General features: G+C 44.8%; 1 protein-coding gene across 1 annotated transcript in view; it reads right to left on the bottom strand.

The window, feature by feature from the left end:
* The window catches only part of LOC126235571 (lens fiber major intrinsic protein-like), a 124,458-nt gene that overhangs the window by 54,566 nt on the left and 53,745 nt on the right, over positions 1-16,147 (bottom strand). Inside the window, exon 3 of the mRNA XM_049944288.1 lies at positions 3,086-3,323. Coding sequence (XP_049800245.1) covers positions 3,086-3,323 — 238 coding nt within the window. The remainder of the gene's footprint in view (positions 1-3,085; positions 3,324-16,147) is intronic.

Here is a 16,147-nt window from a genome sequence, read left to right on the forward strand (position 1 = left end):
GAGAGTTTCAGGGAGAGCATTAGGGAACAATTGACAGGAATGGGGGAAAGAAATACAGTAGAAGAAGAATGGGTAGCTCTGAGGGATGAAGTAGTGAAGGCAGCAGAGGATCAAGTAGGTAAAAAGAAGAGGGCTAATAGAAATCCTTGGGTAACAGAAGAAATATTGAATTTAATTGATGAAAGGAGAAAATATAAAAATGCAGTAAATGAAGCAGGCAAAAAGGAATACAAACGTCTCAAAAATGAGATCGACAGGAAGTGCAAAATGGCTAAGCAGGCATGGCTAGAGGACAAATGTAAGGATGTAGAGGCTTGTCTCACTAGGGGTAAGATAGATACTGCCTACAGGAAAATTAAAGAGACCTTTGGAGAGAAGAGAACCATTTGTATGAATATCAAGAGCTCAGATGGCATCCCAGTTCTAAGCAAAGAAGGGAAGGCAGAAAGGTGGAAGGAGTATATAGAGGGTTTATACAAGGGCGATGTACTTGAGGACAATATTATGGAAATGGAAGAGGATGTAGATGAAGATGAAATGGGAGATAAGATACTGCGTGAAGAGTTTGACAGAGCACTGAAAGACCTGAGTCGAAACAAGGCCCCGGGAGTAGACAACATTCCATTAGAACTACTGATGGCCTCGGGAGAGCCAGTCCTGACAAAACTCTACCATCTGGTGAGCAAGATGTATGAGACAGGCGAAATACCCACAGACTTCAAAAAGAAAATAATAATTCCAATCCCAAAGAAAGCAGGTGTTGACAGATGTGAAAATTACCGAACTATCAGTTTAATAAGTCACAGCTGCAAAATACTAACGCGAATTCTTTACAGACGAATGGAAAAACTGGTAGAAGCGGATCTCGGGGAAGATCAGTTTGGATTCCGTAGAAATGTTGGAACACGTGAGGCAATACTAACCTTACGACTTATCTTAAAAGAAAGATTAAGAAAAGGCAAACCTACGTTTCTAGCATTTGTAGACTTAGAGAAAGCTTTTGACAACGTTAACTGGAATAATCTCTTTCAAATTCCGAAGGTGGCAGGGGTAAAATACAGGGAGCGAAAGGCTATTTACAATTTGTACAGAAACCAGATGGCAGTTATAAGAGTCGAGGGGCATGAAAGGGAAGCAGTGGTTGGGAAAGGTGTGAGACAGGGTTGTAGCCTCTCCCCGATGTTATTCAATCTGTATATTGAGCAAGCAGTAAAGGAAACAAAAGAAAAATTCGGAGTAGGTATTAAAATTCATGGAGAAGAAGTAAATCTTTGAGGTTCGCCGATGACATTGTAATTCTGTCAGAGACAGCAAAGGACTTGGAAGAGCAGTTGAACGGAATTGACAGTGTCTTGAAAGGAGGATATAAGATGAACATCAACAAAAGCAAAACGAGGATAATGGAATGTAGTCAGATTAAATCGGGTGATGCTGAGGGGATGAGATTAGGAAATGAGACACTTAAAGTAGTAAAGGAGTTTTGCTATTTAGGAAGTAAAATAACTGATGATGGTCGAAGTAGAGAGGATATAAAATGTAGACTGGCAATGGCAAGGAAAGCGTTTCTGAAGAAGAGAAATTTGTTAACATCGTGTACAAATTTAAGAATCAGGAAGTCGTTTCTGAGAGTATTTGTATGGAGTGTAGCCATGTATGGAAGTGAAACGTGGACAATAAATAGTTTAGACAAGAAGAGAATAGAAGCTTTCGAAATGTGGTGCTACAGAAGGATGCTGAAGATTAGATGGGTAGATCACATAACTAATGAGGAGGCATTGAATAGACTTGGGGAGAAGAGAAATTTGTGGGAGAACTTGACTAGAAGAAGGAATCGGTTGGTAGGGCATATTCTGAGGCATGAAGGGATCACCAATTTAGTATTGGAGGGCAGCGTGGAGGGTAAAAATGGTAGAGGGAGACCAAGAAATGAATACACTAAGCAGATTCCGAAGGATGTAGGTACTGGGAGATGAAGAACCTTGCAAGGGATAGAGCAGCATGGAGAGCTACATCAAACCAGTCTCAGGACTGAAGACCACAACAACATCAAAAGTTTGCAGTGTGGATTATCGTCGAGTGTGAACGGCTCCGTGTTTGTCTTTATGTGTCTACTGTTTTATTGCCCACCGTTCTGTACCTTATGTGTCTTCTCAGTGTTTCTTCTCATTGTGTATGCTATGGCTGAAGAGCAGCGTAGAATGCTGCTGACAGCCTGCCTGTTGTACGGGTTTAAAATAACATTAAAGAAAAAAAAACTTCGATTAGTCAGTCTGCACTAGTTTGCACTAGTCTGCAGTCAAGTTTCGGTCTGCGCCTAATAAGATTATCATATTCCTGTACATAGCCATGAAGAGAAATGGATAGACACTTTGTCAAGTATCAGAGATATGTGAGAATACGATTAAAGGAACTTCAGATTGTCAATTGTAAACAGCACCCACAATCAAGTTACATAATGTTTATGCTTGTTATTATTTTAATAAATGAGTGTGAAAATTAATCAAGTCCTGTTTAAAGTTGGTCACCGTCAATCTGCTACTCTAAGTGTGCAAGTAGCATTTCTGTCGTCTGACCTAACGGCAGAAGATAAACACGCCACGATAAGACCACGAGACATATTGCTGACACTAGCCTATTTCGTTAGAGCGACAAGTCAAATAATCTGATGGTGTGTGTACAGAAGTTCTTACAGTACGCACACCACAGCCAGGAAGTTTCACACCTACATCCTGTTTTCAGGCTCGATCTGTGTACCGTTTTTGACGGGCTGTCCGCTGGGCCCTCCGACCACTGAGGCGGTTTCCTTGTCAGTGTTTCTAAAATAACGTTTTATGTGCACAGTCAAAGCACGCCGAACCGAACAAACGGCCTTATGGACACCTCACCACCTCCCAGTATAGTAGACGAACAATCGGCCGGCGGAACGGCAACAGGCGTCAGTAGTGTACAGAACAGCAACTCCAGCAGCGGACCGAAAATTCCCTCACTAGCGAGGCTAACCTCCGGCACGGACGATACAGAGTACAGAGTCTCGCGGCTGTAGCGGCCTCGCGCAGAGGGCAGCGGGGAGCGGGGAGCCACCCACCTGTATGACGGCGGCGACGGCGGTGCCCGACACGAGGGCGCCGCCCACGTCGCCCGGCCCCTGCTGCGCGACTCCCCGCACGCCGGCCGTGCAGCCCAGGAAGAGCAGCGCCGCCGTCCCCAGCAGCTCCGCGAAGAGCGCCGCGGCCAGCCGGCGCCGCCCACCCGCCGGGGCTGCACCTGCGGCACACAACAGACCGCCACGGCTCAGCCACAGGGCGCCGCACTCGGCCGCTCCTCTGCGCACCAGGGACGGGAAAAACCGGTACCGCTTAAAGCGGTACCGGTATCTGAATTCCGATTAACCGGTATTTTTCGATATTTGTTTGGTATCGTTTATAACGAATCATTTTTATTTTTTATTAATAACCGAGTAAATAACCGAGGTTCAAGGTGACGCAGTTCAAAGTAGCCCACCTCCCCTCTGAGTGCGGATGCAATATTTCGACTTCCCAATAGCAGCAACGCCGCCTCCCCCCCTCCCACCACAAAAAAAAGTGGATGAGACCTGGTGGTCAAGGTAGACAGGATTCGGTTACGTTTGTGCACGGGGCCGTTATCACTTACTATTGGTTGGCTTTTCTTTTAAGCATACACAATATATTTACAATCAACAACAAATTAAAATAATGGAATCATTTCAGAATTTTGCAGTGAACACATGGTGTGTCGTGGGGCGATCACTCTGATTTTAAAATAATTGAAAAGCCACAATCGCTTCAGTCGTTTATTAGATGACCGGTTTCAGCACTCTGAAGGTGCTATCATCAGATCTGTGAAGGCATAACATAACAGGTTTGAGGGAGGGCTTACATGAATTAACTATATACATTACAATTATTACAGAACCACATACCTGAAACGTGGATTAACATTTATAAAACCATATGGACAACATATAAGGACATCATATGTGTATATTCCTGACCTCCTTATATGAATAAACGTAAATTATAATATGTAATTTCTAAGTTCTAAGCAAAGAAGGGAAAGCAGAAAGGTGGAAGGAGTATATAGAGGGTCTATACAAAGGCGATGTACTTGAGCACAATATTATGGAAATGGAAGAGGATGTAGATGAAGATGAAATGGGAGATGGGATACTGCGTGAAGAGTTTGACAGAGCACTGAAGGACCTGAGTCGAAACAATGCCCCCGGAGTAGACAACATTCCATTAGAACTACTGACCGCTTTGGGAGAGCCAGTCCTGACAAAACTCTACCATCTGGTGAGAAAGATTTATGAGACAGGCGAAATACCCTCAGACTTCAAGAAGAATATAATAATTCCAATCCCAAAGAAAGCAGGTGTTGACAGATGTGAAAATTACTGAACTATCAGTTTAATAAGTCACGGCTGCAAAATACTAACGCGAATTATTTACAGACGAATGGAAAAACTAGTAGAAGCCGACCTCGGGGAAGATCAGCTTGGATTCCGTAGAAATATTGGAACACTTGAGGCAATACTGACCCTACGTCTTGTCTTAGAAGCTAGACTAAGGAAAGGCAAATCTACGTTTTTGGCATTTGTAGACTTAGAGACAGCTTTTGACAATGTTGACTGGAATACTCTCTTTCAAATTCTGAAGGTCGCAGGGGTAAAATACACGGAGCGAAAGGCTATTTACAATTTGTACAGAAACCAGATGGCAGTTATAAGAGTCGAGGGACATGAAAGGGAAGCAGCGGTTGGGAAGGGAGTGAGACAGGGTTGTAGCTTATCCCCGATGTTATTCAATCTGTATATTGAGCAAGCAGTAAAGGAATCAAAAGAAAACGGAGTTGGTATTAAAATCCATGGAGAAGAAATAAAAACTTAAAGGTTCGCCGATGACATTGTAATTCTGTCAGAAACAGCAAAGGACTTGGAAGATCAGTTGAACGGAATGGATAGTGTCTTGAAAGGAGGATATTAAGATGAACATCAACAAACGCAAAACGAGGATAATGGAATGTAGTCTAATTAAGTCAGGTGATGCTGAGTGAATTAGATTAGGAAATGAGAAACTTAAAGTAGTAAAGGACTTTTGCTATTTAGGGAGTAAAATAACTGATGATGGTCGAAGTAGAGAGGATATAAAATGTAGACTGGCAATGGCAAGGAAAGCGTTTCTGAAGAAGAGAAATTTGTTAACATCGAGTATAGATTTAAGTGTCAGGAAGTCGTTTCTGAAAGTATTTGTATGGAGTGTAGCCATGCATGGAAGTGAAACATGGACGATAAATAGTTTGGACAAAAAGAGAATAGAAGCTTTCGACATGTGGTGCTACAGAAGAATGCTGAAGATTAGATGGGTAGATCACATTACTAATGAGGGGGTATTGAATAGAATTGGGGAGAAGAGGAGTTTGTGGCACAAATTGACCAGAAGGGGGGATCGTTTGGTAGGACATGTTCTGAGGCATCAAGGGATCACTAATTTAGTACTGGAGGGCAGCGTGGTGTGTAAAAATCGTAGAGGGAGACCAAGAGATGAGTACACTAAGCAGATTCAGAAGGATGTAGGCTGCAGTAGGTACTGGGAGATGAAGAAGCTTGCACAAGATAGAGTAGCATGGAGAGCTGCAGCAAACCAGTCTCAGGACTGAAGACCCCAACAATAACAACGTTACGAAAGAAATATTGAAAAATTTTTTAATTAAATTAACAAAGCGTTATTTTGACAATCGCTACAAACACAACAACAGAATTAATTTCAAATCTATCGTAAAGATACTCGAATTCATTGTCTACACCATTTCTACTTACGTTTTCAAAACAAAAAAGTAATTTTCAAACCCAGTAATCAGTGCAGAAACAACAAAAAACCGTCTCTACTTTCCGCCGAAACACATGCGTGAAAGTACATCCATACAGCTGACTGTCGTACTGGTTCAGCTTATCCTGCCATTTACGATCGCTATGAAGAACTATTAGCAGCTTAGCAGCTGCGTAGAGTATATACACTTAACTACATAATGAATTTGTTACAAAATGTTGCTCAGTATACGATACATCGAAGAAATGAAGTCTGTAGCTGATCTGCTACACTATGCATTAAAGGGTTAAAATCAACAACAAATTAAAGTAATGGCAATAATTTAAGAATTATTTCTTGGCTGAAGGCCTTAATGGCAATAAATTAAGAACTGATTAAGCTTGCTGCAATTGACAATTACAGTTATTAAATATAAAAGACAAGTGACCAAGGTCTTAAAGCTCGCTGCAAAAAATACAATCTCCATATTAAAATTTTAAGACAAGTAACGACACTCACGGCTGATGGCCTTAATGGCAATCAATTAAGAATTGTTTAACTTATTGCAACATGCAAACTACAGCTATTAAAATATTGAAAACAAATCACCAAGGTCTTAAAGGTTAACTGCTAAAATGCAATTGCCGCATTAGAATTTTAAGACAAGTAGCGACAGTCACAGCTGAAGGCCTTTAACGCCAAGAATGGCAATTATAAAAAATTTAACAAGCACTCTGTCAACCAGCAAGGCAGTAGCAAACGTTAACTTAAAAGACAGGCAACTGATCACCAAACGGGTGAGACAAAATGATAACTTGGTAGTACAACAATTTAAACTTGCTGTAATGCCAAGAATGGCAATTATATTAAAAAAGTTTAGAAACACAATAAAACAGCAAATATAATGACAAGGTTAATTAGAAAGCACAAGCAACTGATCACTAAACAGGAGAGACAAATGATGGTAACTTGGTAATACAATAATAAAATAATAACATAGTAATAAAATACAAGGGCTAGTCACAGACGGTGCTCCAGGAATCGACCTCTGAGCAGGTCAGGCCAAAAACACTTCCGCGAGTGATGAGATTGGCAGCCAAGAGGCATTCACTTCACAAGATGGTAGCTCAGACTAGTGGCAGTCTAGCGAATAATTAATGATAATCTGCTGAAGTTACCTAACGTCCGACAACAAATGCAACGATGGAACACCACGCCAAAGCCAGAACAGGCAGTCAGCACTACGTCCTCAGAATGCCGTGTTTAGAGCGTCCGAATGGAGAAAGGAACCACTACTACCAGAGTAGGAGAAACACCAACCGACCTACAAATCAAGGAACCTCAAAACTACACGCCTTACCGGACAGCAGCGCCAAGGCGAGGAAACGTACACTCCCGTTACATACACTAACCTCCAGGGCAGGTCATGTGGATGTTAGCGGCCACCAGGCAGGAAAAATACCGCTGGCTGAACTTAACAAATAGTAACACATAGAATGCAGCAATTAGTAACAAGAAGTCGAGGAAAGCTAATTAGATCCCCCTTCCCCAAGCACTCCACTCGCTGCTCTTCGTCTCGGTGACACTTCGAGCAGCAACACGAACCCAACTCACTGGAGAATCGTGAGATCTCACAGTGGTGGAGGTTTCACTGCTACGATTAAAATCCACTCAAAGCTTGTTGCATCCCGCTGACGACTAGGTCGTGTACCCTCGCGATCACAGCCCTTCCATCCGGCAGTGCATGCGTGCCGCCAGCGGTCCTGGCGTGTTCTTGCACTGCCCTCTTGGCTCCTCCGGAGTCCCCTACCGAACTGCTCACTCATACGACCTGGAAGAACAACGACGTCACCCCAAAGATATGGCCACAGTTACTACATATGGATAACGCCACTGCTGCCACTAGCGGATAGGTAACACCTGTGAAACCAAGTGGTGCCAGTGAACACAAGAAGAATACAAACAACCGCAACCATGTCAACTAAACGATACAGTGTGGCCTCCAACAGAGGATGGAAAACTACAACAGCACCAACGCGAGCCGCAGCACGGCTCAACGCTTTAACATTGCCGTGAGCGGAGCTTGCGTAGAACGCATTTCTGCCGCTAGGCGTGTGTAGCGCAACTCATCGCCAGTTCAGTGACGCGTGTATTGTCGACCTGGCTTGTTCTGTTCATCATCTGCAGTGATTGTTTTGCTATCCTTGCTTTGCTCTTGCTTAGTTTTTTATGATGGAAAGTTCAAGTGAACAATATGCAGCTGTGAAATTTTGTTTCCTGCTCGATAAAAATGTTGCTCGAACTGTTTTAATGTTGAAAACAGATTAGCAAGACGGCGCTATAGCAAAACCTCAAGTGCCGGAGTGGTTCACTCGATTTAAAAATGGCGACATCTCGGTTGATGACAAACTTCGTTCTGGACGTCCATCAGCCTCCCGAATTGACGAAAATATTGGAAAAATTTTAGAGATGCTTACAGATTGCCGACAGACAACTGTTCAACTGTCAGACGTTAGTGGGTTATCTTCGAGCTCGGTTCAGCGAATTTTAATGGAAGTTTTGGAAATGAAAAAGATTGCTCCAAGTATGTTCCTCAGGTTCCGATTGACAGTCGTACTTCGAGTTGAAACATGTCGTGCTTTGAAACAATAGCTTGAAGCTGATCCAGATTTTCTGTGAAAGGTCACTGCGGGTGATGAGTAACGGTGCTATAGCTACGACACAGAAACAAAGTAACAGCCAAGCCAATACAAGACGTCATCGTCACACCGTTCAGAAAAATGTGGTCAAGTCAAATCAAACATCAAAACAGTTCTGATTTGCATTTTTGATGCCAAGGGCGTCCTCCATTGAGAATTTGTTCCCCCAGGTCAGCCCGTCAATCAAACCTTTTATTTGGACGTTTCAAGAAGACTGCGCAACAGTATTCGTCAAAAAAGGTCCGATTTGTGTCAGACAGTAGACTGGTTCCTCCACCAAGACAATGCACCTGCATAAAAAGCCCTCTCTGTTACACAGCTTTTGGCTAAAAATGACATGGTTCCGCTACCCCACGCACGTTACTCGCCTGACCTGACTCCGTGCGATTTTTTCTTATTTCCACGTATGAAGAGGGGCACGAAAAGAAAGCGATTTGACAACATCGAAGAAGAGAAGAAAAAACCGAGGGAGGAGCTGTCAGACATTTCTAAAGATCACTACAAAAAACGTTTCGAATAGCGGAAGCACTGGTGGGACAAACGTGTTAGTTGTAATGGAGAGTATTTTTGAGGGAATAAGGTTGTTTTGTAAACAGTTTGAAAATATACAGGGTGGTCCATTGATCGTGGCCGGGCCAAATATCTCACGAAATAAGCGTCAAACGAAAAAAACTACAAAGAACGAAACTTGTCTAGCTTGAAGTGGGAAATCAGATGACGCTACGGTTGGCCCGCCAGATGGTGCTGCCATTGGTCAAACGGATATCAGCTGCGTTTTTCAAAAATAGGAACCCCCATTTTTTATTACACATTCGTGTAGTATGTAAAGAAATATGAATGTTTTAGTTGGACCACTTTTTTCGATATGTGATGGATGGCGCTGTAATAGTCACAAACGTATAAGTACGTGGTATCACGTGACATTCCACCAGTGTGGACGGTATTTGCTTCGTGATACATTACCCATGTTAAAATGGACCGTTTACCAATTGCGTAAAAGGTCGATATCGTGTTGATGTATGACTATTGTGATCAAAATGCCCAACGGGCGTGTGCTATCTATGCTGCTCGGTATCCTGGACGACATCAACCATGTGTCCGGACCGTTCGCCGGATAGTTACATTATTTAAGGAAACAGGAAGTGTTCAGCCACATGTGAAACGTCAACCACGATATGCGATAAATGATGACGCCCAAGTAGGTGTTTTAGCTGCTGTCGCGGCTAATTCGCACATCAGCAGCAGACAAATTGCGCGAGAATCGGGAATCTCAGAAACGTCGATGTTGAGAATGCTACATCAACATCGATTGCACCCGTACCATATTTGTATGCACCAGGAATTGCATGGCGACGACTTTGAACGTCGTGTACAGTTCTGCCACTGGACACAAAAGAAATTACGGGACGATGACAGATTTTTTGCACGCGTTCTATTTAGCGACGAAGCGTCATTCACCAACAGCGGTAACGTAGACCGGCATAATATGCACTATTGGGCAACGGAAAATCCACGATGGCTACGACAAGTGGAACATCAGGGACCTTGGCGGGTTAATGTATTGTGCGGCATTATGGGAGGAAGGATAATTGACCCCCATTTAATCGATGGCAATCTAAATGGTGCAATGTATGTTGATTTCCTACGTAATGTTCTACCGGCGTTACTAAAAGATGTTTCACTGCATGACAGAATGGCGATGTACTTCCAATATGATGGATGTCAGGCACATAGCTCGCGTGCGATTGAAGCGGTATTGAATAGCATATTTCATGACAGGTGGATTGGTCGTCGAAGCACCATACCATGGCCCGCACGTTCTCCGGATCTGACTTCCCCGGATTTCTTCCTGTGGGGAAAGTAGAAGGATATTTGCTATCGTGATCCACCGACAACGCCTGACAACATGCGTCAGCGCATTGTCAACGCATGTGCGAACATTACGGAAGGCGAACTACTCGCTGTTGAGAGGAATGTCGTTATACGCATTGCCAAATGCATTGAGGTTGACGAAAATCATTTTGAGCATTTATTGCGTTAATGTGGTATTTACAGGTAATCACGCTGTAACAGCATGCGTTCTCAGAAATGATAAGTTCATGAAGGTACATGTATCACATTGGAACAACAGAAATAAAATGTCCAAACGTACCTACGTTCTGTATTTAATTTAAAAAACCTACCTGCTACCAACTGTTCGTCTAAAATTGTTAGCCATACGTTTGTGACTATTACAGCGCCATCTATCACAAAGCGAAAAAGGTGGTCCAACTAAAACATTCATATTTCTTTGCGTACTACACCAATATGTAATAAAAAATGGGGGTTCCTATTTAAAAAAAAAAAGTAGTTGATATCCGTTTGACCAATGGCCAACCATAGCGGCATCTGGTATCCCCCTTCAAGCTAGACGGGTTTCGTTCTTTGTAGTTTTTTCGGTTGATGCTTTTTTCGTGAGATATTTAGCCCGGTCACTATCAATGGTCCACCCTGTATAGCTTTTGAAAAATAATTCTGGTGTTTTCTGGGTACCCCTTCGTAAACAGCTACAATAATAGGCAGTTTCATGCAATAATCGGTCGTTACCATTCTTCTGTCAGCATTTTATTTTATTTCATTAGTGAAGTTAGACGCTGCTCTTTGCGATATGCGGAACGACTTCCTCGACAGAAGAAAGAATTCGGATTGTGGATGCATATGTGAAAACGGGTTCGATTAAGGGAACTCGCGAAATTTCCAAGATAAACAATTCGGATAGAGGACTACCGCAAAGAGAGCAATACAGTCTGTATAAAAATTGATGCACCTACGGATCTGTGCAAAACGTTAAACCACCAAAAATTCCTTCAGTTCGCTCACCAGAAGTTGTTGCGGACATTGGCCGAACAATTATTCAGAGCCCAAAAAAATCTTACATGTAAATTGCCCCAACAGAGGCATATAAGTAGGAAAAGCCGCCAGCGGATATTGAACAGTCTTAGTCTGGAGGCATGTCGTGTGACGGTTGTGCAGCAATTACAGGAGGATGATAGCCAGAAATGTGTAGATCATTGCACTTCTCTATTGAATAACATCAACGATTTTGTCTTTCCGGTTATGCGAATTCACAGAACACGATGTACTGGGCAATAGAGAACCCTCACATTATGCGTCAGCAACCACTCCATGACGAAAAAATCGGCGTTTGGTGCGGAGTTACTGGAACGTGTATCACTGGACACTACCATCAACACGGTTGCACATATGGATGGAAAGTTTGGACACATTTTCTGCTCACTGAACATGAAGGACAATAGTTCTTCTTCTAGCAAGATGGGCGAACGTGTCACACATATAAGGTGTTCCTTGAACGAGCCCATGCCGTATTCACTTAGGAACGAAATGTCGGTAAAATGCCACCACGTTCGCCAGATCTAACAGCATGTGATTTTTCCTGTCGGGACACTTGAACAGCAATTTCTATGAAACAAATTCATAAACAATGCAGGAACTGAAACTTCCTGGCAGATTACAACTGTGTGCCGGACCGAGACTCGAACTCGGGACCATTGCCTTTCGCGGGCAAGTGCTGTACCATCTGAGCTACCCAAGTACGACTCACGATCCGTCCTCACAGCTTTACTACTGCCAGTACCTATCCTACATTGATGTTTTAAGCACCTTCTTGCTTCTCACTGTTGAAGAGCAATTCGGGGATGGCGATTGCATCTTTCAACACGATCGACCACTTGTTCATGATGTCGGCCTGTAGCGGAGTGCTTACACGACAATAACATCCCTGTAATGGACTGGCCTGCACAGTGTCCCGACCTGAATCCTATAGAACACCTTTGGGATGTTTTGGAACGCCGACTTCGTGCCAGGCCTCACCGACCGACGTCGATACCTCTCCTCAGTGCAGCACTCCGTCAAGAATGACCTGCGATTCCCCAAGAAACCAGCACCTGATTGAGCGTATGCCGGGGGGAGTGGAAGCTGTCATCAAGGGTAAGGGTGGGCCAACACCATATTGAATTCCAGCATTACAGATGGCGGGCGCCACGAACTTGTAAGTTATTTTCAGCCAGGTGTCCGGATTGTCTTGATCAATAGTGTGTACTGACTGTGTGAGGATCCTGTAGGAGCTACTATTGTCTTCCGCAGAAGCTTTGAGGTGTTACATGTATACAAAATCCAGTAATACACTCCTGGAAATTGAAATAAGAACACCGTGAATTCATTGTCCCAGGAAGGGGAAACTTTATTGACACATTCCTGGGGTCAGATACATCACATGATCACACTGACAGAACCACAGGCACATAGACACAGGCAACAGAGCATGCACAATGTCGGCACTAGTACGGTGTATATCCACCTTTCGCAGCAATGCAGGCTGCTATTCTCCCATGGAGACGATCGTAGAGATGCTGGATGTAGTCCTGTGGAACGGCTTGCCATGCCATTTCCACCTGGCGCCTCAGTTGGACCAGCGTTCGTGCTGGACGTGCAGACCGCGTGAGACGACGCTTCATCCAGTCCCAAACATGCTCAATGGGGGACAGATCCGGAGATCTTGCTGGCCAGGGTAGTTGACTTACACCTTCTAGAGCACGTTGGCTGGCACGGGATACATGCGGACGTGCATTGTCCTGTTGGAACAGCAAGTTCCCTTGCCGGTCTAGGAATGGTAGAACGATGGGTTCGATGACGGTTTGGATGTACCGTGCACTATTCAGTGTCCCCTCGACGATCACCAGTGGTGTACGGCCAGTGTAGGAGATCGCTCCCCACACCATGATGCCGGGTGTTGGCCCTGTGTGCCTCGGTCGTATGCAGTCCTGACTGTGGCGCTCACCTGCACGGCGCCAAACACGCATACGACCATCATTGGCACCAAGGCAGAAGCGACTCTCATCGCTGAAGACGACACGTCTCCATTCGTCCTTCCATTCACGCCTGTCGCGACACCACTGGAGGCGGGCTGCACGATGTTGGGGCGTGAGCGGAAGACGGCCTAACGGTGTGCGGGACCGTAGCCCAGCTTCATGGAGACGGTTGCGAATGGTCCTCGCCGATACCCCAGGAGCAACAGTGTCCCTAATTTGCTGGGAAGTGGCGGTGCGGTCCCCTACGGCACTGCGTAGGATCCTACGGTCTTGGCGTGCATCCGTGCGTCGCTGCGGTCCGGTCCCAGGTCGACGGGCACGTGCACCTTCCGCCGACCACTGGCGAGAACATCGATGTACTGTGGAGACCTCACGCCCCACGTGTTGAGCAATTCGGCGGTACGTCCACCCGGCCTCCCGCATGCCCACTATACGCTCTCGCTCAAAGTCCGTCAACTGCACATACGGTTCACGTCCACGCTGTCGCGGCATGCTACCAGTGTTAAAGACTGCGATGGAGCTCCGTATGCCACGGCAAACTGGCTGACACTGACGGCGGCGGTGCACAAATGCTGCGCAGCTAGCGCCATTCGACGGCCAACACCGCGGTTCCTGGTGTGTCCGCTGTGCCGTGCGTGTGATCATTGCTTGTACAGCCCTCTCGCAGTGTTCGGAACAAGTATGGTGGGTCTGACACACCGGTGTCAATGTGTTCTTTTTTCCATTTCCAGGAGTGTATTTCGGTTATTACAATTTAAATTACTGAAATGTGTGCCTCGCTCGTACTGTTATGACGCCCATTCAGTATTCTGGATAGTTTACTGTGTCAAGTTAACAGATTTTGATAGGTGATCTTTTCTCATTGACGACGTGCTGGGAGTCAAATGAGAAGCGTTCCACGCCAACTGAATGGTTTTTCCTTGTTTCCTTGTTTCTTATACGATGCAGAACGGATTTTGGTTGCTGTTGTTTTATAAATTGCTGGTTTAATTCGTCAATTTTGGGGTATTTCTTTTATAAGACACAGCCCATGCGGATTCTCATTCACCTTATTATCTTTTGCTTCACGGTTATTTATATTCGAGCTTCTCGATGGGTTATTTTGTCTAACGTAGAACCAGTGACGCTATTGTGTATGTAGTAGCATCCTCACTTTCCTTGTGTTACCAAAATGAATCGTTTCTGCAACCAATGTGGTGTAACTCAGAAACTCAAAAGATCCTTACACTTCGGTTTTTCCTTGCATTAATGGCGTGTGTACCTTACTGTATTAATTATATGATGTATGGGTAGAGGATCAAGGTGAGTTCACATCAGGCATGGACTGTTTCTGCTGAAATCAGCAGCAGCATACGTGGAATTCTGACATCATCGCATCTGGTGACATGTATCAAGGCCGTAGCGACATCGCTATTGGAATTCTGACACCGTCATGCCACTGCCCTCTGAAGGCCACGCCCTTTCTCCCCTCCCCCATCCCCCGCCCGATGCACAGTGAACCTCCATGCCCCCTCTCGCCGACGTCATCATGCTGCCTGTCACTTGCATGGAAATTCAATTTCCTACCCTTTCAGCAATTTTACACTACTGGCCATTAAAACTGCTACACCACGAAGATGACGTGCTACAGACGCGAAATTTAACCGACAGGAAGAAGATGCTGTGATATGCAAATGATTAGCTTTTCAGAGCATTCACACAAGGTTGGCGTCGGTGGCGACACCTACAACGTGGAAAAAGTTTCCAACCGATTTCTCATACGCAAACAGCAGTTGGCTGGCGTTGCCTCGTGAAACGTTGTTGTGATGCCTCGTTTAAGGAGAAGAAATGCGTACCATCAAGGTTCCGACTTTGATAATGGTCGGATTGTAGCCTATCGCGATTGCGGTTTATCGTATCGCGACATTGCTGCTCGCGTTGGCCGAGATCCAATGACTGTTAGCATAATATGGAATCGGTGGGTTCAGGAGAGTAATACGGAACGCCGTGCTGAATCCCAACGGCCTCGTATCACTAGCAGTCGAGATGACAGGCATTTTATCCGCATGTCTGTAGCGGACCGTGCAGCCACGTCTCGATCACTGAGTGAACAGATGGGGACGTTTGCAAGACAACAACCATCTGCACGGACAGTTCGACAACGTTTGTAGCAGCATGGACTATCAGCTCAGAGACCATGGCTCTACTCTTCATTCGATCCCTGCGAAACCCTACATTTCAGCAGGATAACGCACGACCGCATGTTACAGGTCCTGTACGGGCCTTTCTGGATACAGAAAATGTTCGACTGCTGCCCTGGCCAGCGCATTCTCCAGATCTCTCACCAATTGAAAACGTCTGGTCAATGGTGGCCGAGCAACTGGCTCGTCACAATACGCCAGTCACTACTCTTGGTGAACTGTGGTACCATGTTGAAGCTGCGTGGGCAGCTGTACCTGTACACGCCATCCAAGCTCTGTTTGATTCAATGCCCAGGCGTATCAAGGCCGTTATTACGACCAGAGGTGGTTGTTCTGGGTACTGATATCCCAGGACCTATGCACCCAAATTGCGTGAAAATGTAATTACATGTCAGTCCTAGTATAATATATTTGTATAATGAATACCCGTTTACCATCTGCATTTCTTCTTGGTGTAGCAATTTTAACGGCCAGTAGTGTACGTGTATTACTTATCAATAATGCGCTGTTGCTCTGCGTTCGAGAGCTCTGCTCTGTAGTGAGGGGATCAGTTGCTGTAGTGACAGGCAGAGTAA

This window comes from Schistocerca nitens, chromosome 2 (assembly GCF_023898315.1).
Source record: "Schistocerca nitens isolate TAMUIC-IGC-003100 chromosome 2, iqSchNite1.1, whole genome shotgun sequence".
NCBI lineage: Eukaryota > Metazoa > Arthropoda > Insecta > Orthoptera > Acrididae > Schistocerca > Schistocerca nitens.